This window comes from Opisthorchis viverrini (genome assembly GCF_000715545.1).
Source record: "Opisthorchis viverrini unplaced genomic scaffold opera_v5_85, whole genome shotgun sequence".
In the NCBI taxonomy this organism is placed as follows: Eukaryota; Metazoa; Platyhelminthes; class Trematoda; order Opisthorchiida; family Opisthorchiidae; genus Opisthorchis; species Opisthorchis viverrini.
This window is the reverse complement of record NW_008751740.1, coordinates 920841-948037: the sequence shown is the minus strand read 5'-3', so window position 1 is coordinate 948037 and position 27197 is coordinate 920841. Positions and strand designations below refer to the sequence as shown.

General features: G+C 44.2%; 1 protein-coding gene across 1 annotated transcript in view; it reads left to right on the top strand.

Annotated features, from left to right (window-relative positions):
* The window catches only part of T265_04840 (hypothetical protein), a gene marked incomplete at both ends in the record, with an annotated part of 74569 nt that extends 49462 nt beyond the window's left edge, over positions 1–25107 (top strand). The window contains 13 exons of the mRNA XM_009169686.1: positions 595–774; positions 3243–3378; positions 5361–5604; positions 5727–6018; positions 6270–6542; positions 9698–9850; positions 10853–11158; positions 13219–13389; positions 13491–13594; positions 16595–16615; positions 19321–19735; positions 21873–21990; positions 24147–25107. Of these exons, the coding sequence (XP_009167950.1) occupies positions 595–774; positions 3243–3378; positions 5361–5604; positions 5727–6018; positions 6270–6542; positions 9698–9850; positions 10853–11158; positions 13219–13389; positions 13491–13594; positions 16595–16615; positions 19321–19735; positions 21873–21990; positions 24147–24817 (3084 nt within the window). The remainder of the gene's footprint in view (positions 1–594; positions 775–3242; positions 3379–5360; positions 5605–5726; positions 6019–6269; positions 6543–9697; positions 9851–10852; positions 11159–13218; positions 13390–13490; positions 13595–16594; positions 16616–19320; positions 19736–21872; positions 21991–24146) is intronic.
* Positions 25108–27197: the final 2090 nt, after the last annotated feature.

The window sequence follows — 27197 nt, the reverse complement described above, 5'->3', positions numbered from 1 at the left end:
ATATAATCCGTCGGACAGTGTGCTGGAACTGTTCAAAGGTGGGGGTTTATACTGCGGAACCACAAGCCCACCAGGTAAGTTTTTCCTCCCCCTTTGGACAAGGAGTTCATCATTGAATCATCCCCTATAAGTTCAGATCCAGGTCACATTATCTGGCTGCATCGGCTGTGACACGCTTTGCAGGCTGAATTACTCAGTGAATAGACATAAATTGTATAATGAACCAAGACAGTTGAGCCGGGACCATGTGAGTACTGTTTAGTATGCAGTAATTTCATCACTGCTTATGACTTTTACGTTGTAGTGTCAGACGGCACGAAAGTACTAAGGATGAACCCACGTGTAATTGAATTGCACTTAAGAGGAAAGTGACGTTAGACAAATTTGAAGCGCTTCATCCAGATGCTGGTAATCCCGAATTGACTTCCGAACAGAATCGATAACTCGTTAGAAACACTCAGCTAGTCTTTAAACCCAATCTGGTGGTCTCAATCGAAAGTTTATTCAGTGGTTAAATTTTCCAGTACATTTGGAGTCACCAATTTTAGTGACCTTGAAAATACTCCATTAATTTTTACCCTTGGACTGTTTTAGCTGCGAAATAACTTGGCGCAAGCCGAAAAGATACGTGAACGCCTACTCAATGACAACAGAGAGTTACAAGAGGAGCTCAAATTACGTGAAGACTCAATCTTTGATCAGGACGATGAACTGGAGAAACGGCATGCTGAAATCCGGGCGCTCAAAACAGCAATGGAAACATTACAGAAGGAGGTAATTAGCGGAAGTGATTATTAAGTCAGCTAGTCTTTGATTAGACGGTTTTCCCTACTGTTATATCTGCTGAGCCGCCAAACTGTTGTATCTGACTAGTGTTCCACCCCAGTGCCTGGTGCCAGAAAAATAACTCACCTGCAAGGAACACAACAGCTTTAGTGTAACAAGCGAGCGTGTGCCAGGGCAAAAGTTACAACGGCCCCATGCTATTTAAAGAGCTCTTTCTGACTTAGGCTGTCTGATAGGCGTTTACTGAACACCCGTCAGCATCGATCGTGCTTCTATGAAATGCCTGAATGCTGCTCACATTCGATCGTGCTTCTGTGGCATGTCTGAACACTCATCAACTTTTGCTGAATTGATTGAGTGATTGAGTGGCCTGGGTGCCTGTCAGCTTTCCTATTGAGATTTTGCCGTAGTCTTAGGGTCTCACCAGGTTCCAGGCCTTCTGGGCTTACTTTCAACAATCTAACTTCCTTGCACCTAGCTTTCCTCTGAATATCCCCATTGTGTAGACTGTTTCACCGAGGGCTATGATAAACTCAGGTTTTGGGCTACCTGCGCAATGAAGTAGTGCCTAGCTCCGTCACACTTCAGACTTCAATTACTTTGTCTTTCAAACAATATGACGTGCACCGAAAATAGCTCGTGACATTTATCACCAAAATCGCTTCGCATTTTACGTAAATTTACGTCAAAACTGTTGCTTTGTGCATACAAACGAATGAGACACAAAATACTTATAGGTCTGTAGTAATCGTTAGCGTTTGTATTTTATTTCGTGCACAGAAAAAGGGATTTACGAAGCTTTCAACTTGAAAAGTGGGTAATGCCAGCGCCATGCACCTAAAGGCAGTTATTAGGACAAATGTTTGCTGATTAGTTTGTTCACCGACAAAGGGAAAAACACTTCGGTATCATGTCGCTTGACTATTAGGAACATTTGACTGGATAATAGGATCATCCGCCAGTCGGAGACAGTCATCTAAAGTACCACAACAAAGGAGTCAAAGGTAGGATGAGATCGAGCTTTAAAAGCAGTCCTCTACGCGTTTCATCCTGATGAGTACTCATAAGTTGTGTAAACCCGTGGTAATTTAAACGCCGTAAAACTCTTGCCCACGGTGTCACGTGACCGATCTTGCTGCACGCGTCTCAGGATTGACTTTCAAGAAAACCACATGCTGATTTTACGTTGTGTACAATTCTGCTTGAGCTTAAAAAGTAAATTACCGGTGTAATACACTACCCATAAAGATGCTGAAAATTATTTGAAAGCCCACAACCGGTTTCGCCCTTCTTGGGGCTCATCAGGTAGGCACAGCCCCGAGTTCCCGTCAACCTTGTGTTCTACTTGAACCCAAACTGGACTGGTTGCGACGAGTACACTCATTTACAAATCAATTTGATTTTCACGGGAGACTCACCTGGAACCCAGCTGAATCTCTCATTTATGATGTTTTTAAGCATCAGGCCACCGCATGTTTCACTCGGTGCGATTTTCGGTATATCGCAATACACTGAATAGTGGGCTGTCGAAGAGATTTAGACAACCTTATGAGTAGTGCATTACACCGTTCTATCCACGTAACGTTGTTTGTGTAGGAGGATAAAGTGTGAAACGACGCATTGGAAGGGAGGTGAGTTGTACCGAATCCCAGATGTATGCGCAAGTTTTCTTCAGACATCTTCTGTAATTCCGTAACATCGGAGTCGAACTTGTTGAAATGTGTACGGTGGGCGAGTAGTTCCCATTTACACTGGATGTTGTCTATTCATCATGTCTACACCATTTCCAGGCGGTATTCGCGATCTATTTGTTTACTTGGCACATTTGGTTAGTGGTTCACAGGTCCACTCCAACAACACCAGTCACATCAACCTCTCCTTAAAAAGTGCTACACAAATTGTCATCACACTGGTAGGTTAGAGCTCAAAACGCGCTGCCAAATTTGGACTGGACTTGAAACGGACCTTCTTTCGGTATGTGTTGAAGGTCATCTGACACGTCCGTGACCTAACGACTAGCACGCCCACGTTCAGGAGCACAGGGCAGTGACCTTTGTGCAGCAAATTTTCCAAGACTTGCTCTGAATTCCCCGCTATCTTAAACAACTGATTTGTCAAAAGTGTGTGCTGAGATTTTACATTTAACGAAACAATTTTACAGTCAATGGATGTCAGTTTCTCATTTTCTGGGTTGAAAGGTCCGTGTCTTCTGCGCGCATTTGCTTTTCGAGACCTTTTATTCGCCTATATATGTGTCCGGTTGTGTGGCAGTCTAATTTCTATGAAACATTCTTCCAGTTTCTTTTTGTGGTATACAGGTACTTTTTTAACTGAAGATTGAACCACCCAGTCCACTAATATTCACATAAATTTTACCAGAAGTCATTATTCGAACAAGGTTCGCCCCTAGAATTCGTGGCTTACAAAGTCCTTCATTTGTTTCTAATTTACGACAGCTGGAACAAACCAAACGTGATTTGACCTCGGCAAAGACTCGTGACACACCTGGGTCATCGGGGCGCCTTAGTGCACAGATTGCACAAAATGAGAAAATTCGAGCTGAGCTTCACGAAACCACCAGAGAGTTGAACGGTATGTGCTGTCATGTCAATTAGTTGAACGGATTAAACAACAGGAAGGTCTTCCCATCTTCAAGCAGTGGTAGCCAGATTAGTACAAAGGAAGTAGTATCTTTTCAGGACCCCAAGAAAAGATCATTGAAGAGAAATTATTCCATGAAGCGAGAGCATAGTAAAGCCGTTTTTCGATTTCTTTTTCAAACGGAGAATTTCATAACCAAAATTTCTTCCAACCAGGTCGTTAAAGTTTGCTTCTAAAAACATGCAATCTGACTCACCTCATTAAAAGTAAGAGTCGGTTATCGGTTGACAAGTGCAGGTTATTTCCACGAGTTTATTGGAGAGAGTTAAGCGTCTTCCCCACACCCATTTACCTCATCAAGTAAGACCTCTGAAAACTGAATGACTCTCGTTGTGCGCTTCTGATGTACCAGTACCCTAGCTAAACAAAGGGGTAAACGTAATAAGGATGATGATAGAGATGACGACAGAGTCCTCAAAAAGTGAGCATCAACTAGCCATCTGAAACGCTTCACTTAATTACCACCAACCCGCTTCCGGGTGGATTTGGGATGCTTCTTCCTGGGCGGCAGATAACCTGAAAGACTCGCTCATCTGTCTTGTTTATATGCCGACCACAGCATCGTTTCAGTTCCAAAACAGATTTGGCAGTAAAGTAGGAATAAAGTCTAAAGACTCGCCATCTGTCTTGTTTATATGCCGACCACAGCATCGTTTCAGTTCCAAAACAGATTTGGCAGTAAAGTAGGAATAAAGTCTACTGATATACTCTGAAGTACCTCATTTGAATGCAGCATATTTTTCCAATCGGAGAAACCATTTCACAGCGTGAGGGGGGGAAGAACATTTAACTTGAGGTAATATCTGTATGTTATTACGAGCGAATTTAGTATTTTCAATGGTGATTTTGTCCTGTACGTGAAGGCAGTCTATCTCAAAAATCCGAAGAGCACTGTACAGCTGTTTCGTCCTTACAGGGAATCATCGTCCGTGCTCATCTCATGAATCCACAGAAATATTTGAACACTACCAACGACGAGTTCAACTTCCTTCCGAGCAGTCCTCACTCGATAAACCAGTCAAAACCGTGGCTGAAGGACAAATGGCGCTATATCACGTCTAAGTACAAGTTGAACACGCTGCCGATCAGCCGCACGTGGCAGGACGATTTTGGTCTTCAATTACTACTGATTACTATTACTATTACTGCTACTACTATTACTGATTAGTACTGAGAGGTTGCGAGTTCGGATCTAGCTGAGGCTTCATGATTCGCGATAAGAACAGAACAGCTGCACGGTGTTTATCGGCTTTTCAGCATAAATTTCTCCCACTGATAGGACGAAACCCCCATTTAAAGTTTTAAAATCTCCCCCACAAGGACGATTTCTTCAATTACTACTGATTACTATTACTATTACTGCTACTACTATTACTGATTAGTACTGAGAGGTTGCGAGTTCGGATCTAGCTGAGGCTTCATGATTCGCGATAAGAACAGAACAGCTGCACGGTGTTTATCGGCTTTTCAGCATAAATTTCTCCCACTGATAGGACGAAACCCCCATTTAAAGTTTTAAAATCTCCCCCACATTATTTGCCACTTCAAAAACACGTCTAGGCGATAGGTTACCGAACACGGAGCTTGAAAGGTACCGCCAATGGATCACGTGTCACCTGACTAAATGTCCCAACCGCAGATAGGCTTCCCACACCGAATGAGACCTAGAGGTTTCCTGGTTTCTGAACACACAGGACAATGGACCTCTCACAAATAGCTCGAAAAGTTCAAGCTTGAAGTACTAAACTCGTAAAGTAAAAAAAGCTTCGTTGAAATGCTCCCGACCTAAGCCGGTACGTTTCGCGTTACCTTACGTATATGTATGCATTCAGTGAAACCTCAGTAACGAGAAGTCTGTATCCCCGTACAATTAACCAATCGGATTCCTATTTCTGATATTCTCTACGATACAGAACTGAAACTGAAGTTTGATGAGTTCAAGCGTGCCTCCGAACTAAACGAAGAACGTCTCTCACAACTCTCCACTGACCACAGCCAAATGCGTAACGCTTTGCAAGAGAAAGATTCCATAATTATCGAACTGAATAGAGCTTTGCAAAAGAGCGCGGAAGAAGTGAGCCAATGCAAAATGTTCGGACAAACCTCGCAAATGGAAAAGGTCACCTTGGAACGACAGCTAACGGAAGTCAAAAATGCGTGAGTCACTTGGAAACTGTTTTTCGCTTCGACTAGTCGACCTTGTTGTTGCTCATCTTTTAGCGGCGTATACACTGGAACCCAACTAATTTAGCTAAATCATCAACATTTTGGTCTTTCAGCTTACACACAAAAGAGCAAGAATTGGCGGCGCTACAAACAAAACTTACTGAGGCGACAGACAGCGTGCGTAGCACAACTGCTGAGCGTTTGGGAAGCTCTCAGGAGAGCGGAATTGGTGGGGAAAGCCCGAGCAGTCGTGATGGTACCCTTAGTCGGCGTAGTGCTGAAGTTGATCGTCTCCGACGTGAATTGTCCATGATGCGGCGGGAGCGTGATGATTTGGTTGCTGAGGTGAAGCGACTCCGGACAAAACTGGAGAAGAGGCATGCTGTTGAAATGAGTGGAACAAAGGTTAGTTCACCAGTCGTTGTGGTTTTATAGCGTTGGGTTTGTCAGTTTTAATTTCAGACTGTTGAACGTGTAGTCACCCGATATGTTTGTGCTAAGCTTAGTCCTTATGTCATGGTTGTTCTCTTTGAACATCGGGTGAACTGACTGGTTTGTACGGTAGATGTTGCAGCCCCGGAGCTGCTGTCGGTGCTGACCACAGTCTTCTAAATTTCCCTGAATTCTGAAACGCCTCTTTCCCATGCCTACCACAGGACACAAACGTAAGCGGTCTCGTTGGGTTACCCAGTGGGAATGCATATGTCAAAGCGATTGCCGCACAACAGAGCACAACTAAAATCACTCTACTTAACGAACACATCACTTCACTGAATCGCACCATTGTGGAACTAAAACTTCAAAATGAATCGTTACAAAACCAAGTTATCGATTATCAGCGACGATACCGTAGCGTCAAGGAGCAATACGAGGGTGAGCAAGAGGCTTGGCTAACGGAGCGTGTGGTCTTGGAATCAAAGGCAAAAGAGGTAAGTCAGTCACGACGTACATGTCCTTATATTTTCGCACTACTGATCAGTCTATTTTACTACTTAATTCCCTAGTCCAAGTTCGCGGGCCAGATGAACTTACGAATTGTTGAAGCGTCCGACTCGCAAAACTAGTGACACCCTTACCAAACTGAATTGTGATGGTGACGCACGGAGCCATTTATCGTCATAGCCTCGTGATTCTTACGCCAGGGATTCTTGTGGTTTAGTCAGCTGAAAAACTGTTCTCCAGGCGACGATGATGATGATGATGATGATGATGATGATGATGATGATGATGATGATGATGATGATCATTGCGTGAGGGTGATAATGGTCCAAACTGACTTGTACTGCAGAGGAAACGACTGCGATGACAAATTGTCACCCAGGAACATTTGAAAGCTTCAACTACTTGCCGTGCCGTGTGCCGCGACTAAGTTGGTCCACTTGATGGCAGCTCGCAACAGCCGATGGTTTATGAAGGCATCTGTAGTCGGGCGATTCATAGTTGTAGGAGAGGTGGAACACTTTTATAGCGCTCGCTTTTTGGCTAAAACGTTTGACAGTGACGCAAAGGGTGGGCGCCAGCACACTAAAACAGTAACACAAGTCGCCACACCTTGAATTCGTCAGACTTCTGCCGGGTGAGCAGCCTGCTACGAGCAACCCTATGAGTTTTAGAGTAAAATATCCAAGTATATTTCACTGAGTCGTAAAGGTACACAGACCGTTACAGTACTCTAAGTTCCAGTCTCTGCAACGTTTCGGTCGATTGTGGATCACGTGGACTTCGTAATCAATAGCAAGGAGGTGTAGTAAGCTCGACTACTGTGCACGAATCACTTATCTACGTTACATAGTTGCAGCGAACACCTATCGACAGTCACATGAAAATTGTACACAAGACAACTTTTTAGCGAGTTCAGTTAATTGTCTGAGAATTGGAGGATGCCGTAAAGATGAATTTGAATATTTGAGCCGTGGTGTGATATTGGTCAGACCATTGGGTGCTCGATTGATGTGCCTACAGCTGGGACCCGCCGAAATGTGATCACTGTGTAAAAAAATCGTTCGACTGTAGCACCATTTCGGTGCCTAACTGCAATGCCACCCGAAGGTTGCACGAGAGCTGGGATACTGTCAGGTTGTCCAAGCCTAGACAGAGGAAGTCGAGAGGCAGAGGTCGGGTTCGAACCACGGATCTTGCGGTCAGTAAATTCGCGCTCTAACCACTTGGTCCATCACTATGTGGGATGAAATGAGCGAAGAGAGGATGTCAGAGGAATACTGGAGTTCAGAGTGGTTGCATGTTCTCGTTCATCCACCGTGATGTGTGCGACATAAAATGCAGACCTGGTTACCGTCAAAACGAGACGACCAGAATAGTAGGAAGATAAATTTAGTTGTGTGATTTTTAATGACAATGGGCTAAGGTCTCATAGCGGCACCCACTTGTAGACGCAATATCAGTTAAGGTCCTCATCCAAAGTCTTAATTTCAAAGACTGACAACAAGTCAGCGCTGGTTGAATTAACGCTGCTACAGTAGTTTGACATTTAAGCTCAATCCCAGTAACCTGGAGGTCCAGAAGGCTGTTTTTGTTAGGCATCTACCCACTGACCAACCTACCAGGGTTGAACCTGTGGATACCGCATGGATGTCGTCCTGTTGATCCCAATGGGTTGCTGAGGTGTACACCAGGATATCACACCACGATGGTTGGCCGTTTCTGAGTATGCATCCAAATGCTTTTTCTAACTTTTCACTTCCTCAAATTTCCAAGAAGGGAATCTCAGAAGCTTTGAACACCGTACAGACTTAAGATTCACAAATTTATCTTAACCTTTGCTGAAAAAAAACAACGAAGCACCCCCCCCGATTGTTTCGTTCCGTTCTCTTGGACGTGACCGCAGCATTAGGAACAGTGTCCAGACGTCTGACAGAACTTGTTCAGCATCAGAAGCATCAGAGACATGTGTCGAGTTGTCCTTGCCTCAGGAGCATACTGCTTTCCATGTTCAGTTTAAAGCAGGGTAGGTAAAGATGCTGGAAAACTGGTAAAAAAAAGATGAAGGTAAGAGTACTGTCTTTCAAGAAAGAGTTCTTGTGGTCCTTCCCGTGCTCGGCTAAGTCTGCTGCAAGATATGACCATTAATTTTGACCAGACTGTTTCTACGCACCCCAATATACCTTAACTAGGCCAGGGAGAGGTTCATTTCTTCTTCTCATTCGTTCCTTTTGCTATGGTAAATTACGTGTGTACCGCAATGAGTATGCTGAGGGTGATCACGACAAAATGGCGACGATGATCTTCATATTCTCATGAACATTTGTGGCGACTGAAAACCGCAGCCATTCGGGTAGAAGTAAAAAATGCTACCCTTCAGTAACCAATGGTTCACCTTCATTACTTTTCAATTTTTTTCAAGAAAGAGTTCTTGTGGTCCTTCCCGTGCTCGGCTAAGTCTGCTGCAAGATATGACCATTAATTTTGACCAGACTGTTTCTACGCACCCCAATATACCTTAACTAGGCCAGGGAGAGGTTCATTTCTTCTTCTCATTCGTTCCTTTTGCTATGGTAAATTACGTGTGTACCGCAATGAGTATGCTGAGGGTGATCACGACAAAATGGCGACGATGATCTTCATATTCTCATGAACATTTGTGGCGACTGAAAACCGCAGCCATTCGGGTAGAAGTAAAAAATGCTACCCTTCAGTAACCAATGGTTCACCTTCATTACTTTTCAATTTTAACTTTGACAACTCCCAAAAAGTATGAAACGCCAAAAGCTGTGTCTTAGCTTCTCACCACTCATGAGCTTCAATTTCACGATTGAATGCACAACTAAATCTTTGAAATCCCTGTGCAACCTACATCGTGTAGGATGGAAACTGTCAAGCTCTCCATGGAAAGTATGCTCAAGCAAGCAAGTTCACATGTAGCATCGCTGTGATAATCGCTTTAATGATAAGGGCAATAGGCCTCAAAACGGGATGAAGGACGGGTTTTTTTTATCAAACCTAACTCATTTCCTCACCTCACACCCGCGTTTGGTCCCATTTCCTCAGCAACTCGGGACAGTCACCGAGAGTAGTGAGAAGCGTCCCAAACTGATATCCTACTTTGTACATTTACCCTTTTGTGTAGCAAGAGGACAGAAAACTAACGATCGCAAGCACGAGGAAACTACTCCAAGAGATGACTACAAAGCTCTTTGAGTTGGAAACGTCGTCCGAGAAAAAGTATCAGGAGTTGCAGGGAGCGTATGAAAAATTGGAAAACGAAAAAGCCAGTTTAGAGGTAAGCATCTACCACAGGTGATTTTGACATTTTTAGTGGGTATAATCACGTAAATGCGATAAATTACGATGCTGTATGCTTTATCCTGGATACTGATCCTCATTCCTTGGAAAGGTGCTTCGGGTCAGACTGAAGCAACAGTGTCATACTGGACAAACAGATCCACTTCTGATCAATGCGCAGACCGGGCTATCGCTCTTAAAGCGTAGCACCCATTCCCTTATCCCCCCTATCCTTGGTGAACGAAGCAGTAGCACCTGGGACCACTGAACTTTGGTGCCTGGCTTGTGAGCTGAAAGCCTGAACTCAAATGAAATAAACTATGCTTTGTCAGAATTTATCCAAGATGGACTGACGACAACTCTGATCCAAGGCAGGTGAAAGTGCAAACCCTCACATCTATTTCTGAAACCGAAATTCAAATTATAGACCTTCCTCACGTTCACTTATTTTGTCAAAGATGTAGGCTCATCTTTGTGAACACTGTGACTACTCATGGAGTGTACAAATATGGCAAAATTACATGGCCTCGCTGAAAACGGTGTTGCTGTGATAGTGCAATAACTCTAAGACTCTTTTAGCATGCTGCACCAAAAATAAATGCTAACAGAGTTCTTTCCTAGGAAATCCGGGTTCAATCTCTCACTAGCATATGAACCCGTCTTTTTCAAGCCCGCGGTTGCCTGGATGCTTTGCTTTCACCTCAACTGAGTGGCATAAAACAAGCGTCAAGTGGATCCTGCTTGGACTGGTTTTGAAATGACGGGAACACGACAGCGGATTGGTATCCTTAGAGTAGCCAAAATAACTTGCAATAGAAGTTTCGGTATGAAATTGAAACACAATTGGGCTAATTTTTCAGCCAATTTTTCAATCATCCAACTCATCGAAGTGTGGGGTAAAGGAAACCGATAGACTTTTCTGATATGCTGTTCTCAGGTATTGTGTGAAGTTTCTTAGATTTTTTCCTATTAATGCACACCTTGTTGCCCTGTATTTTAGCTCAAGCTCGCCCAGTTTGAGGATCAACAGAAGCTTCCAAAAGTCCTTCAGCGTTTCAGCACCAACACTACAGCCTCCAGACCTGGCGGGGTTTTGGCTGCGCAGTCACGCAACTCGGTCGGGGAAAACAAAGATGTAACCAGACGAATGGAAAGCGCAGAGAAGATGGTGGCAAAGTTGCGCGCTGAGATCGTAAAACTCCAAGGTGCTAGGGAACAGGAACAGTGTGCAGCATTGAAGGATGCTGAAAGCGCTCGTCTTGCCGTTGAGCAAGAGTTGGAAGATCTGCGCGATCGAATGGTCACAGTAAGTTTCCGGAGAATCGGGAAAGAGGTCCCGTGTTTGGAGCGTGGACAGCGAACTGCTAAAGTTTGGATAGTGGGTTGATAATATCAGTGTAACGGTGGATGCCGGAGTGTAGTGTGTCTTCTCGTAAAGTCGCATCGCGTCTATTATAAAGTGTGATTTATTGTAGAATTTGTGGAATTTCTTTGTAGCATTTGTTTACGTTTGAGTGACAGGAAATTTCAGGAAGACCCGTTCGAGATGTTCAGTTTTTATAAATAAGATGCATATGAGAGTTTTCCTTCCCTGTCCAATGGTCTGTTAACGTTGAGTTGGTGTTTTCCGATAAATAGATCCGCAACAAAGGCCTTCTTCCTCGTACCAGGCGGATTTTAACTCAAACACTTAGATGATTGAAACCATGGTCCCACTGTGATGTTCCAATTTTAACCCAGCTTTATTTGGCGTTCTGACAGATTACGCATGTCGGCCAGGCTGGGATACGTGCTCAGATATACTGAACTGAAACGTAGAAAATTTTTCTAAATGCTTGAACCTGAGTACTGATATGAATAACTCGCCCGGTTAGCCAACAGCCAAATGGCTCGTGGAAACTGTCGGGCCGTCACCAGCATCTGACTGACAGTTTTCAATCCCTGGGCACTGCTAGATAAGAAAACGAAAAATATCTGTTAACCAATATTTCTCTGAAGTCGACCTCTTCCTGCTTCCAGAATCAGATGCAACAGCGATTGACATGTCAGCCGCAGACCTCAGAAAGCTGTTGACAACGGGGCCATTAATCTTTTGGCTTAAGTTATATGAACATGTCGGCAGACGAACCTATAACAGGACCATCAGTTCACACACGAGGCTGTTTCTATCTCATATGTGTGCGATTAGATTCTAAGCTGACACTAAAAAGCCCACGGTGAAGGGCTTTTCACTTACAACCGATAGACGGCGGGGCGAGCTGCTTGTTTGGTGATTTGGCGGTCGAGTTGCAAATGTTTGATCAGCAATTGAGGTGATACCGCAAGCGAACATACACCGCACGCGGTTAGTTTTATTGGCGTTCAAGCTTTACTGAGTGCAAGCTGCTCTATCAAGCGCTTTTGTATCAGCTTCCAATGTACACGTTCCACGGGGAGCAAGCGTTTTAGTTTTCTTTCGATTAAACACTTGGGAAGTATATCTCATCCCTCGTGAAGAATACCTGAAGAGTCACATCCTAGTTTGCAATGAAGGATACACCAACCTATCAGACTTGTTATGAACCCTTCGACACAGTTGAGCTGATTGGATCCTAGGTCTGTGCACAGCAAGGATTGTACACACTGTCTTCCACCAGCATGTATACAATGAAGCGTCTTCTGTCTGTCTGTCTGCCTGCCTGCCTGTCTGTCTGTCTGTCTGTCTGTCTGTCTGTCTGTCTGTCTGTCTGTCTGTCTGTCTGTCTGTCTGTCTGTCTGTCTGTCTGTCTGTCTGTCTGTCTGTCTGTCTGTCTGTCTGTCTGTCTGTCTGTCTGTCTGTCTGTCTGTCTGTCTGTCTGTCTGTCTGTCTGTCTGTCTGTCTGTCTGTCTGTCTGTCTGTCTGTCTGTCTGTCTGTCTGTCTGTCTGTCTGTCTGTCTGTCTGTCTGTCTGTCTGTCTGTCTGTCTGTCTGTCTGTCTGTCTGTCTGTCTGTCTGTCTGTCTGTCTGTCTGTCTGTCTGTCTGTCTGTCTGTCTGTCTGTCTGTCTGTCTGTCTGTCTGTCTGTCTGTCTGTCTGTCTGTCTGTCTGTCTGTCTGTCTGTCTGTCTGTCTGTCTGTCTGTCTGTCTGTCTGTCTGTCTGTCTGTCTGTCTGTCTGTCTGTCTGTCTGTCTGTCTGTCTGTCTGTCTGTCTGTCTGTCTGTCTATTGAAGCACTATGAATTCCCACCCAATGGGAACATTGATATTCCTGAAATCTCCGGAAGAGATCTTGCTACTATCCAGTTTCAGATTAAACTAGAATTCTTTTAGCCCACTGGCTTAACTGATCTAATGAAACCACATCGCGCCCTATTGACCTCTGAATGTTTTCTAACCGTTTTGTCGATCAGATGGAATGCTACAGGCAACAAGCAGAACTATTTCGCCATCGTCATTTCGAAGTGGAAGAACGGGCCGAAAGGGAATTCAAAATTTGGCAAGAGGAACGCGAACATTTGCTATATCGCGCCGAAGAGGCAAGGGCTAACATCGAACAGTGGTGTTTGCAACTGCAGTACCGAGTAAGAACCAAGATAATCAACTCCCTTTTATCTTGTTGTAAAGACACGTTCGGATTTTCAATTGCTCTGTGTTCTCTCATTTTTCGTGTTCTACTATGCAGGTGGACAGTGATACGGAAAAAGCTGAAGATGTGGTCAACGAAGTGCTCAAACAGATGGACAAATGGCGGTCGAGTAAAGGAAAGGTACCCTGTTTGAAGCGTCGGTGAGTTCTAGTTTGTCGGGCGGGGTTGCGTGACCATGCTGTCCTAAAGTCTCAGGTCACATTTACATTTCAAGTAATTGCATATCGAAAAGCAGTAGTGTAAGCACTAGGGCTTTCTTTTATTTTGATACAATTTGAGTGGACACAAAGTCTGGCGGAAGGGCACTTGGCAGATACTCGTAGCCGAACACAGTCGCGTAAAAGATGCTTGCGGGAGGTTTTTTTTCATTGTCGCCATTTAATCCGCATGAAACAAGTGGAACTACACACGCCATCAAAATGGAGGATTCTTTTGACTCTAAGCATATTGGGGGGTTATAAGCCGAAAACGACACATTGGTCGTCCACTTTTGATATGCACGTGAAATTGAGTAGCATGTTCCCAAGAGGATTTGAAGATAATCGGAGATCCTTTAGTTTACCCTTTGCTTCAGTAGCATTGCCACATTGGACAGAAAACTTTCAAGTAGCGGATCTTGATGTTCATCAAAATAGTGCTGGACCAAGAAAAATACCTCGATATTTTTTGGATGGCGTTCCAAGGTAATTTCCAAACACATCTATAACTCCAGTTACGTACAATTCGGTGTTTAAGCGAAAAACGATACCTGCAGAAACCCAGGGACTTTGTCCAGCTGATGAGATTCAAGATGAGTGAAGTTTCCGCGGCTTTTCGAAAAACTTCCGGCCACCGTATAAGTAGGTTTGGAGCAAGTAGAACATACTTGCCGTATGTTTTTGTCCAGGTAACTTTGTATTTTCTCATCAGATCAATGAATGCCAATTACCGTTCCGTAGATAGACCTCAAATCACAAAACCGAAAGCACTATTGATTGTTCAAAGTTGATTTTTTTCCGCGGATTATTGAACTGATACTGAAATAAACGAGTAGACATTAAGTGTGCCCGCCATGCATCAGTCATGAACGGTTATGTGGGTCTCAGCAGACGAGCAGTCACAAATGGCAAACTAAAAACACGAGACCTACAAAGGGTTACGTTTGAGATGATGGATACTGACTTTTCAGATCCAAATTCCACAAGTTGAAATCCGGAGCGAGGCCATCCAAGGCATCTGGATGGTCTGCTCAGTGCACACCGGATTGTTTTTTCTATCGGGTGGCTTATTCAAAATTGGTAACATTGAGGAAAACATGGGGAAATATGGACTGAACAGAGTTAGCTTATCACCGTTTGTGTGAATCGGCTGAAATGTGCTAATAACATCAACGTTTTTAGCAAAAACGTATGTAAGGACACGGATGAATTGTGCACATCCGGCCCAACAGGTTCACCTTACAATGGGCAAGCATACAACTGGATCACATTGCCAGGCATCAAACAAACTGGTCATGTAAGGACCGGATGAATTGTGCACATCCGGCCCAACAGGTTCACCTTACAATGGGCAAGCATACAACTGGATCACATTGCCAGGCATCAAACAAACTGGTCGAAGAAGAGAGATGAAGTGCAACGAGTATTTCATCCTGTCGCTGAGGCCAATCTGCTGAAAAGACGAGAAGTAATGTACAGCTGTTCTATCCTTGTTTGGAATCATCACCAGTGAGAATCTCACGAAACTCAAATTGTTTCGAACCCTTGATATTCCGGTCAGTGGTTTAACGCTTCACAATTTTTCCGCGAACAGCTGATTTTTAGCCTGAGTAGCTCTAACCTAGACATAATGCCACTCATCATTGAATAACGGAAGCCAAATCACGTGATCACGTATTGACTGGCTTTTGGAGTGACCACTTCTCAGACGACTTCCTACTCATCTTGTGAGCTGGTTGAAGGTGATGTCAGAAGATTTGGGGGTGGACACAAGTGAAATATCCGTTCCGTGCATTTTTGTGTCTGGTGTTTTCGATGCAATCAGCCAAAAGTCTGAGCGATCTTCACATGTGGACGATTTATGCACATTTACCTTTCCGCTCTAGAAGTGATCAGCTGAAATGGCCAATTTTAAACTGCTATGTGAAGACTAAAGTAAGGCGTGGATCCCTATACGATTGAAACAGCTGTACAGTTCCAATCCACCCAGTACTGGTCCAAGATGCAGCTTCTAACCTTTCTGATACAACACTCACCAATTCGGAGGACTGGCGTGCTCTTCGTTAGGCCATTGGACAGCGGTATCGTGGATCGGTATTTGGGTAATGATGGCTTCATTTCACCTTGAATCTTGTCGCTTGCAGATATCTGGATGAATTTCAAACAATACCTGGCCCCCACGAAAGGTCATCCCAGAAGGATATCCCTTTATGAGGGACCAGCAATCCCTTGCTCTTTTGGGTAGAAACAAGAGTATTTACATAAGTATGCAGTGTCACTGAATGTAAAGTTGTTGTTATACTTCCAAGAACCAAATTGTTCATATACAGAGCCGTAAGGGTAGCTGCTCACTCTTGAAAAAGTCGGAGAGTTTAAACCAAAAACCATTATTCTCTTTCTCCAGTGGACCGTCGTTTACCGCGAAATTCTCGAACGTTCACCAGTCTGTTCTATTTGTTAACTTTAGTTCATGATTGTACATACGGGAATTTACACCTGCAGCTACCACATACTCATCAGAATTTAATTAATCAAATCATAGCGAAATACACTCATTTGCAAACCAATTTCGCTTTTCGAGAGACTCACCTGGAACCCAGCTGAATCTCCCGTTTGTGATGTTTCCAGACAACTGAATGTAGTAAACCAGACCGCCTCATGTTTCAGTCGCTACGATATTCGAGATATCGCGATACATGTATATTCGTACTCCACTACTCATAAGGTTGCTGAAAATTCGTCGACAGCCCACGACCGGTTTCGCCATTCTTGGGGCTCATTAGGTAGGCGCAGTCCCCGAGTTTCTATCAACCTTATGTTCTACTTGAAACCAAATTGCACGAAATTAGCGAAATACACTCATTTGCAAACTTACCTTAATTATATCTGACCCATAGTAAGTTACATGATCACCTCCTGCACATTTGTATACCTTCGCCTCAGAGACAGCAATGAGTTTGAAGGGTAAGCCTAGTTTAATAGCTTCAGGTGTTTTACCATCAACTTTCCAATATCTGCTTGCTTCTAGCACACAGTCACAGGTGAATTCCATTTCACTCCAATCTATGTGTGTGGTGATGCTGCCTGAATGCTATATTACAGTCCACCTTCACCATACTTCTGCACTGTGTTTTCATGAACACCAGGGCTAGACGAAATCAATCTGACCGAACCTATTCATAGGTTTTGTTTGCCCAAACGGAAGGAAGGCTCCTCTCTCGCACAAAGGGATCCATCTCAGCTGTTTACTAACCACACAGAAGTACCATACAACAGCATTTTCCTCTCATCTATCCAGTGAAGGACATTTTTGTTGTACCAAACCACACAGCGTCCCAGTTGTGTTCATCCTGTCTTCGCGAGTTTTGAGCAATTTGAGTGTCACTCACATAGACTGTTTCATTAGTCATTTTCTCCATTAGCTTGGGAGCTCATCCACATCACTGACATTCCCCCTTCCTTCCATGAGGACAAGGATGTACGCGTTTAGAATAGTGTTTGAATTTCATCGTCCTGCATGAAGTCTAACAATTTTTTCTCGTTTTCATAAGGCATACTTGCTTGAAGATAGATACTGAACAGGGGTAGAACCAGAGGCAACAGCGATTTGGTATTTGTTTTGAGATGACCTACCGACGTAGTTTCCATGCAGATGAGTCTGGGGGTTTGCTGATTAATTATTGTAGTTTTACTGAACCCTGTGAAATTTACGTGTTGTCCTCGAGGGCACTCTGGTGGTGTGGCAAAATAGTAGGTTGTAGTAATATTTGCCCGTCTTCATCTCCACTATCACGAAAAACTACAACACTTGTCTACTGGTGCTGTTTTTCCCTGTTGATATAAATCGACCCATAACTCGAAATGTCCGGAACGTTCATGCAAACGATGCCTTCAACGTTTTCAAAAGAAGTTTACAACCCATCTCGAACACAGGGGTGGTGCTGGATGGATATTTGTCAGCTTCTGGCTCTTCAACTGCTCATTTACATCAAGAATGTGTATTCCACTCCCATCTATGAAGTCAGCTGGTGGGAGAAAGTCTTAAACGGGGGGATATATCGTTTTAGACGGTATCGTTCAGCTGTAGCACCCTTTCGGTGCCTAGCTGCCATGCCACCCAAAGGTTGCGCGAGTGCTGGGATACTGCCAGGTTGCTTAAGCCTAGACAGGGAAAGTCCAGAGGCAGAGGTCGGGTTCGAATCATGGACATTTCAGCCAGTAAATTCGCGCTCTATCCACTTGGGCCGTCTCGCCCCCTTTTACAAGGTATGCTTTTAATTTAACATCGAATTGCAGGAGTCGGCAGTTGAGGTCTGCATGCTACAACCAGAGATTTGTTTCCGACCAGCTAAGCCGTCCCTCAAAAAGTTCCACACATCTTTCAAGATAGCAGAAAAAGTTGAATTCGAAGTGTCATTTTCTCCGCGAGCTACTGTGGAAGCACTCTTTTTTCTATCGAAAAAGTTTTCACATTTTCCCTGCTCGTTCAATGCAAAAGATCCCACGTAGATTCCACGTAGGCCGGGTTTTGTTTGTACTTTTTCTCCTACCGTCCTACGTCTAGCGTCGAGCAATGAGCCAAGCTGAGTGGATCAGCATTCTTGAAACAGAGATATCGAGTTAAAAGTGTTTCTTTTGGAATTTTCGGTTTTGAAATGCCAATATTGTTCGGTGAAGTCACATCGACTTTGAAATGCCCCTCGAATGTTCGTCAGCGTATGAGTGTGGCTCTCGTGATAAGAGATAAGGAGTGCGTTAGTCCTGAAAGGTATTCATCATCCTTAGCTTACTGACAGGAGGCCGAACGAACGCCGCAATGAACGTTGTCTATAGAGAAAATGTCAAAGCTCAGGTAGCGTAGATGGTGGTCGTTGGCTTGTTCGCTGAGCTGGGCAATTTGATTGCAAACGTTTCATCACCAATCGAGGTGACATCATCAATGCGTTATTGTGAAACGGTTCTTCACATGCTTACCAGTTCTACTTCTTCTACTCTATTAGCACCTGGATGCTTACCGATTTTCGCTACCTCGGCCATCAGTCTCTGTGACGTGAACCGTAGTTTCGGTTGGATTAAAAGCGGTTACTACGAACGGTTCTGATGTTGCGTGACCCCCTATTCACAGGTGTCTATTCAAGCAAACTTTTTTGGGTCTGGGATTACAAACAATGTCCCAGAGTACCTCCTGGTCTGCTCACTGATTTTTTTGTCTGAATGCTGCGTTTTGGCCTTCTTGGTATGCAAGGCGATGCACAGAGATAAAGCCTGAGATTTCACCGAGGACAACGATGATCCTATTTCCTCCACTCTTGCCGACGGGGGTGACGGTTTTTCCAGTAAGTAAAGAGAGTAAATGATCTTGGGGGGCAGAGAAACAAGACTAAATCATCACCAGTCGATTATTCTACGTCCATCATCACTCTTCTACTTTTTGTCAACACTCCCGCATAGTTTCTTGCAGCGTTAGAAATTCTTGTTTAGCTTTCACTGCTGTAACCTTGCATGTTTTCTGGCTCATCAGTCACATCCCATCAGTGTTTTCCCCCCCGAAATCCTCCTCGTATCTACAACATTCACCTAAGCATGTTTAATAACAGAGTTTCCTCAGTGAAAATAGCCGTTTCTATCATTTAACTTTGTTTTGCACCCTGCCCTTCCCTGCATTTCAGTATGATCGAATCCCTATATTCATTCGATGGAGCGGGTGCTTCTTTGGGTCTAGGAAGTGTACCATCCAGTCCAGCTACCGGAATTCTCCGAACCGGCCCCGGTCTGGGCTCTTCCAACATCTCATCGTTCACTGGAATTCGAGGACAAGCCCAACGGTCCACATCAATGGAATGGGGCAATGGACGATCAGCCCTGGCCTCTGGTGTAGTTTTGCCTGGGCCGCAAGCTACTCAATATCGAGAGAGCAGTCTCGGTGTTGGGGGGCATGTCGGTTCAGGGTATTACGGTGGTAACCTTCGTGGAAGTGCGATGAGCTTGGCTATGGGAACTGGCGTCGGTGGAGGCAGTAACTATAGTCTAATGATGGCCAACCGTTGTGGACGATCAGTGTCGCCGGAGGTTTCTGTTCGTAAGGTATGCTCAGTTCACCTACTCATGAGTAGCTAAAAGTTTGTGTCTCATTCGTGTAAAGCTCCTGAGTTTTCTGGCAGCAGATCGATATGTCGTGTAGCCTTGATTTTTTAATAATATGCGTCAACCCCCGAATGGAACACCCATTCCAGTAGGAGTCGCTCATCATCGGTGAACGAAACTGCGGCAGCTACAACAACTGTACGACGAGTACGCGGTTATTACAGCTGACAATGATGATGATGATGATGATCAAAAGGTCCCCAAATGCGGGGTACCATTTCTCAAGGGAGGTTGTTCGTGCGGTCCAAGTATGCTCAGTGCATTTGCCCACTTACTCTGGGTAGCACAGGAAAGTATGGATATTTCTGGTAATAAAAAAGGGATATTTGCCCCTCGAGATCTTTGAAAAGTTAAGGTAAACCTTTGGATCCGTATGTCACATGATAATAGCATTCACTGCATGTATGCACCAATCCCCAAGGATTAGGTCACACTTGCTAAATCGTGACACCTATGGGGGAAATAAGCATACTCTTGTATCTCAAGGGACGCATGTATCAGGTTATAGTGCGGGCTGTTTGTTGTGTGCCCGTGAGACTCGGTCTGTTAGAGCAGCCGAATTGAGACATTTCAGGTGTTCGACAACTGCTGACTCAGAACAATGGCTCGTGTAGGCTGGTGTCGGAGAATATGTAACGAAGCAGTTAGAAAGCGAGAGTTTAGTTGTACAAGGGAGTTTCCACTGAAGAATGTTTGCAGAGTCAGAAGCTGAGTTGGTAAGGCCGTGTGTCGCGCATGCCGAGCCATCGTTTGCCGAAGAGAACGTTGTTTTGCCAGCCCAATTCAGGGTGGCGGAAGAAGAGGTGGCCAACCCTTGACCTGGCAGAGGGGCATAAAAGAGATAACAAAAAGTCTGGGTACTGTCGATGCGACTCGCGTTCAAGGCTGAGAATGTGAGGTCCCTACAGGATATGGTGGCAGTTTCTATCCAGATTGCTTTAGTGAGTGACCACTGCATGTATGCACCAATCCCCAAGGATTAGGTCACACTTGCTAAATCGTGACACCTATGGGGGAAATAAGCATACTCTTGTATCTCAAGGGACGCATGTATCAGGTTATAGTGCGGGCTGTTTGTTGTGTGCCCGTGAGACTCGGTCTGTTAGAGCAGCCGAATTGAGACATTTCAGGTGTTCGACAACTGCTGACTCAGAACAATGGCTCGTGTAGGCTGGTGTCGGAGAATATGTAACGAAGCAGTTAGAAAGCGAGAGTTTAGTTGTACAAGGGAGTTTCCACTGAAGAATGTTTGCAGAGTCAGAAGCTGAGTTGGTAAGGCCGTGTGTCGCGCATGCCGAGCCATCGTTTGCCGAAGAGAACGTTGTTTTGCCAGCCCAATTCAGGGTGGCGGAAGAAGAGGTGGCCAACCCTTGACCTGGCAGAGGGGCATAAAAGAGATTACAAAAAGTCTGGGTACTGTCGATGCGACTCGCGTTCAAGGCTGAGAATGTGAGGTCCCTACAGGATATGGTGGCAGTTTCTATCCAGATTGCTTTAGTGAGTGCCTAGAGGTCTATGTAGCCCGTGATTAACTAACGTTTCCGCCGTTACCCGCATAAACTATTCAGTCATCAGGCAATTACAAATCAGCTGATGAGGTCGGTTGCCATTTTAACTTGCTTCTCGCAGCTGGTTATCGAGTAATATCGTATTGACACGAGTTTTTTTTCGAAGATAAATAGACGACCTCCAGGTTGATGTGTGAATTCTGAGGTAGTGCGTGTTCGAATAACTCAGATTCGAATTTGCTCCCGTTCCCGGCGGCACTGCCGGAAAGAAACAATGTCAGAAGCTACTACGAAAACTTCCTATGGTTTAATGTATCAACGGAATACCAGATATTTCGGATAAATAGCCTAGTTTCTTTCAAATTTGACACGAGTTGGGTAACCTCAGCGCATTCAGACATCTTCCCCCCTTGGAGTTTACATTGAAAAATGAAATTTATTTTAAAACAAATTTCTACAACCATTTCTTTTGCGCGATCTCAAAGACGTTTATTTGGACTTACTTTATATTCCGTCATCTAAACTGAGTATTTCCTCCTCGCGCCTCCCAATCATTTCCTCTTCCCAAGGTATCGAATTATCCCGACCCAACCCCAGGATTCCTTGTGCGTCCAACTTCTCGTCAAGGATCTAATGACAGTCTTTCGAGCGTCGGGGACTACACGCAGCGTTCGTTTACGCTACCAGGTATGTCAATACCTACACTTGAAGTTTTCATCTTCCAATTAACAACTCTGAGGCGATAAAGGTCTTGAGTGTGATGAATGCGACTTATTTTGCATCTAAACAATGGCATTACCGATCTCTGGGGATGTGTAACACCGGATAACAATAGCTCTGAATGGGACGATGGAGGTTCTCCCTAAATTGGAATTTTCAGGGGGAGGGGTATTTTGTTTTCCAAAAGCATACATTGGTTCTCTTCATTCTTTGAACCACGAAACAGCCGTCGAAGATGAATTTTATTATTTCAATTCTGTGTGGGTCATGAATGATTAGCTGATTCAGAGATCTTGGAAAGTTTGTGCTGGTAAAGCTCACATTTTCTGCAAAGTTGAATCTCAAATTGACATGGCAGCGTACATTTTGTTTTTGCCCTCATGGGCAGGGGGGGGGGTATTTTGTTTTCCAAAAGCATACATTGGTTCTCTTCATTCTTTGAACCACGAAACAGCCGTCGAAGATGAATTTTATTATTTCAATTCTGTGTGGGTCATGAATGATTAGCTGATTCAGAGATCTTGGAAAGTTTGTGCTGGTAAAGCTCACATTTTCTGCAAAGTTGAATCTCAAATTGACATGGCAGCGTACATTTTGTTTTGGCCCTCATGGGATTCATCTTCACCTAGTTGGAAGAGACCAAAACGGGTCCATCCATGAGACTAATTTGTTGCCTTTTACCTGATTTGACCTTATGCCTGTAAACCGCCCAAAGCTAGCTGACCCAGTATTTTACAAGCTAAACGGCAGATTAAACTTTAAACAACCATCAACGATCACGAAGTCTAAAGGGGATGTACGTTTTGGGCTTGTAGCATAAACCAGCGGTACGGGGACTTTCTTATTTAATCTAGTCAACGTCCTAATTGCTGGGTTAATAATCACTAGTTTTGTAGTTAATTGCTTGAAACACGTAGTTTATGGCAAAACCGCAATAGTGCTTGGCACACTTCATGATTGCATCTCCCAGCGTAGAATTGAAAGCTACCGTTCCGAATAGCTGGTTGCGTGTCTTCAGATTGGTTGTTTGAACTGTGCTGGAATATCTTCGGACAGCTCACATTCTGTACCTAGCAATAGCTAAAGTTGGCCATCGTGGCTCAAAAAAGCGAGTATGAAGCTTGATGTGGTATGCGCAAAGCTGTTAGAGTCACTCTAGCCTTCTCAGTTAAGCATACTCAAATACGGAGTGGACTTACTCAGGTCCGGATATCTACCGATTGCACATGAATCATTGAGGATAAACACACTCGCAAATATAAAACAGTGGGCATGCGAAACGCCAATAGGGCCAAAAAAAGTTGTGTTGGATGTAGCGTCTTTCCATAAGTGGCACAAGAGGGTGATCTCTCTTAAAGAGTGAGTTCAAAGGTTGCGTTGGTTCTGTTGTCAATCTTGTTCGTCTTCAAGGAACCCTCGAAATTCATTAACTGTTGGCTCAGCTAAATTATTCAGATAAGGACATAGCGCTTCATTGCTACATCTTGAAATTGGCGAAATATTGATGTACAAAAACAAGGAACAACTTACCTATTTCTGCCAAAATGAACAGACGAAGGCCGATGGTTAAAAGGTTGTATCACAAGCCATCTGATCGTGTTTTGGGAGTGTCGACTGAAGTGAGGAGTAAGTAGCTTAGAAGCTAAACAAAATGTTTATGAGAACCGCCAAAAGTTGGAAAGGGATGTCAACCTCAAAATGAGCTCCCAGTGAGTTTGTGCCTAATCTCAGTTGCTCTAGATCGATAAAGGTCCGCTGCTTGAGCACAAACCGCACGCAAGAATGAGTGAATTTCGGACAGAATCGCATCGTTGAGGACACAGGCGGAACTAAGTTTGGCATACCTCCACAAAGAAGAAGGAGCTTTCGGGAGCCAAATTAACCGGTAGTCTGAGGAAAAATTTTATCGAGCGGAAACTGTCAGTAACCAATGGGTTTTGTTCTAATGATAAAATCGATTTTCGATGCGATTATGCTTCCCTATGCGGCACGTATCCCACATCTTAACAGTGTTTTTCTGTTAGATTGGCCGTGCAATAATAGACCATTAAAAGAAAGTGAATCCTGAAATTGAAAAATAAGATACCCATCAAATAATCATTCGCCGTTTTTTTGATCCACAGGTAAACCTCCTGTTCGAAGCATAATTTCACCCGCACGTAAAAAGTTTTTCGAAGATACCTCTTCCGTACCAGTGACAATAAGTTCAAGGATGTCTCAGCCACCGGATGAGATACCAAGCTCCGAAGACAGGCAACTAACTTCAGAGAAATCGCACATGGAGCCATTGACAAAGACCCCAGACGACCTATGTACTTCAGAGAAGCTCTCTTCGAAACCACCGCCAGCTGTGAAGTCCGGAACCCCGGAGAAAACGAAGTCTTCTTTGGCCGACAGATTTGTCAAATGGTCTTCATATGGATCTAAGTCAGGTAGCAAAACTTCTCTCAATGAACTGGGCAAGGAATCTGGGACCAGTAAAAAGCACAGCAAAAAATCCGAGGAAGAACGGAAAAAGGTCGCAGCATCCCCCGAGCGGGCTGCTCACAAGTTGTCTTCTTGTGAGAAATCTTTCGCCGAGGACACAGAATCAGGTGGTAAATATATCCGGAGCAAAGTCTGCAGCGTGCCACCGACATCAGAAAGTTCTAGTAACAGCGGTATTGGCGGCAGCACCAGTGCAACCACTCAAGCTTCCACTTCAAAGCCCATCAAAAGATCTGGTTCTGTATCCACAATATCGCCCGCAATCATGGCACTCAGACAAAAGTTTTCTGGTGGCTCAAAATCCTGATCAACTTCCGGATCGACTTACCAAATGCTCTCGCAGGCGCTTTAGCCCTTAGACAAACACAACCAGGTGTGGTTGTATACCCCCTTTCAATAATGCGCCCTTGTTCTACGTTTGTTTCTCATTTTTGTTCGTTTCAATATTTGAAATGTAAATTCGTTCCGGTCGTTTATTAGTCTTTTTTATATATTCAAATGCTGAGTTTGACCTTGGGTTACACTCAGTGCACCTGGTGCAATTTTCTGAAGTATCCCATGAAAATGAATACACTTCCGATGAAGCAAATATATCAACTGTTCAGAAATCATGAGCATTAGCAGAAATCAACCTCTCCCGCCTCGTCAAATTGGGTTCTGCCGAACTTTCCCAATCCAGTAATCGCTCGGAAGTTTGAATTATCAGATTCACAATCTACAGCAGGCCGATATTTAGTCAAGACCAGCACCTAATCGCCATAGAAGCGTTTCGCTTGTTAAACCATTACTGTATGCCTGTTAACCGAGCTGGGCGAAATGGATAACATAAACGAGACGATGAGTCAGGGCCACAAAACAGGCCTCTGTTAGCCCGATCTCTGGTAGTTGAGGGCCACAAACAACTGATTCTAATTGCACTATCAGTGGCAGCGGAAGTCGATTCATGCACAAGCCAAACTGAAGCAAATGATTGGCTGGTCCTATTCACGTGATCCATAGCGAAACGTACAACCACTGCATACGAGGCTCAGCAGCTCAACAGAAATTTGCACCAATGCCCTCTTGTGGCTTGGTGGCTGGACGGGGTAGGCCGGAGGAGGGTCCCTGGTGGTTCGCGGTTCAAGTCCGAGTGGCGTCGATCGACATCTTTTCGACTTCCCCGGTTAACATGTTACTTCATAGGATACTACTGCCTTTTCTGGGTTCATAGAGTACTAAAATATGATTCATCAAGCTGGAAGCAACCTAATGTTCTGAGTGTGAAGTCTAGACTATGGTTACATATCCATGACTATAGTTAAGTTTGAATCGAATTTCCGAAAACACAAATGTCGAGTTCCTCCCAAGCTTTAACTGGAAGAAATGATGTGGGTAGTCAGAAGAAGGTTGTGTGAAGAAAGGCAGTTCGATGGATACGTTAGGGTTCGCGCATACATTCTGTGATGTTAAGATTTTTTATTTTATAAACGCCCCATGGCACGTATTTCACGCGGAGAAGCAGAAGTATCTTGCAATAAATTATTAAAATTGTTCCATGCTATTTTCTCGCTTGCACTGACAGTCCATCTTTCCTTGGCTTATGCACTTCAACCATTTAACCCTATTTTTTCTTGACTTGTACACAAATGCAATTTGAACGCGCGCGCTTCCTGGCTTGTGCATAACTAATCAATCAGAATACTAGCTTGTGCATGAATCGCATGCCAATGGCAGCTGTTCCCGTAAACTTTGAATCTAAAACTCCGAAACTTTTTCAAGGTCATGACGCTTCGGTCAGACACGTATCGCTCTTTCACTTGAAATCGGGTACCTATGTACCCACGGCTGTACGAAATCTAGTTTTACTGATGCAGTCCAATTTGCCTCTCGAACGATTGCATGGCTCACGTCAAGTAAAATGTCTTTACAATGTCTTTATGCAGCTCTCAAGTGGAATAAGGCTGCGACGAACAGGCCATGAAAACTGTTAGAATGACTAGGTGATGGAGCGAGGCCTGACTGTCCCGGCCCTTTCATATCCAGTATTGTCCTATGTGCATCCTCCTCAAGTGGAATTCTGCAGGGTTGAGTGCTGCACTTTTTAGGCTGCCGATGAAGACACTTCCGGTGACATGCCCCTGAATCTCATAGAAAGTGTACAGCAGCACCGACCACCTTGTTGTACAACTGTGAGCCGTGGTTTGTGTGAGTAGTTCAAGTGCGATTCCTCCATGTTCGCGGTAAGTGGTTTCCAAGGGTTCTAGTTGGCGAGGTTGAAGAATTTAAAACAAGACTATAAGAATTATAGTATTCTGTTGTGCATCAGTAACTTAAGTGAAAAAATGTGATGCACCAAAAGCTGCGGAGGCTTGGTCAAATGTTCAGCACATGGAATCGCCGTTTGCAAATAGGGATGCTGTTTGTCGGGCCAAATTTAGAGCGCCATAGGCAGACAGTCAACTAACCTCTCGTCTGACAGACTAGCAACGGAAGGATTACAGGAAGTCTGTGTGCTATCGAAGTGACTTGCCTTGCGCTGTAAGGTCTGCGTCATTTCCAAGTGCATGGATACAGGTGTTGCAAGATATCGCTGCCAAGTGACTTCATTGACGTTCTTGTCATTTTCCGCCCTCATTATCTGAATAAGGCTCTCGAACGAGTGTAGTGGGCTAACACGAGATCGCCCCATGTTTATTTTTGTTTTTTTT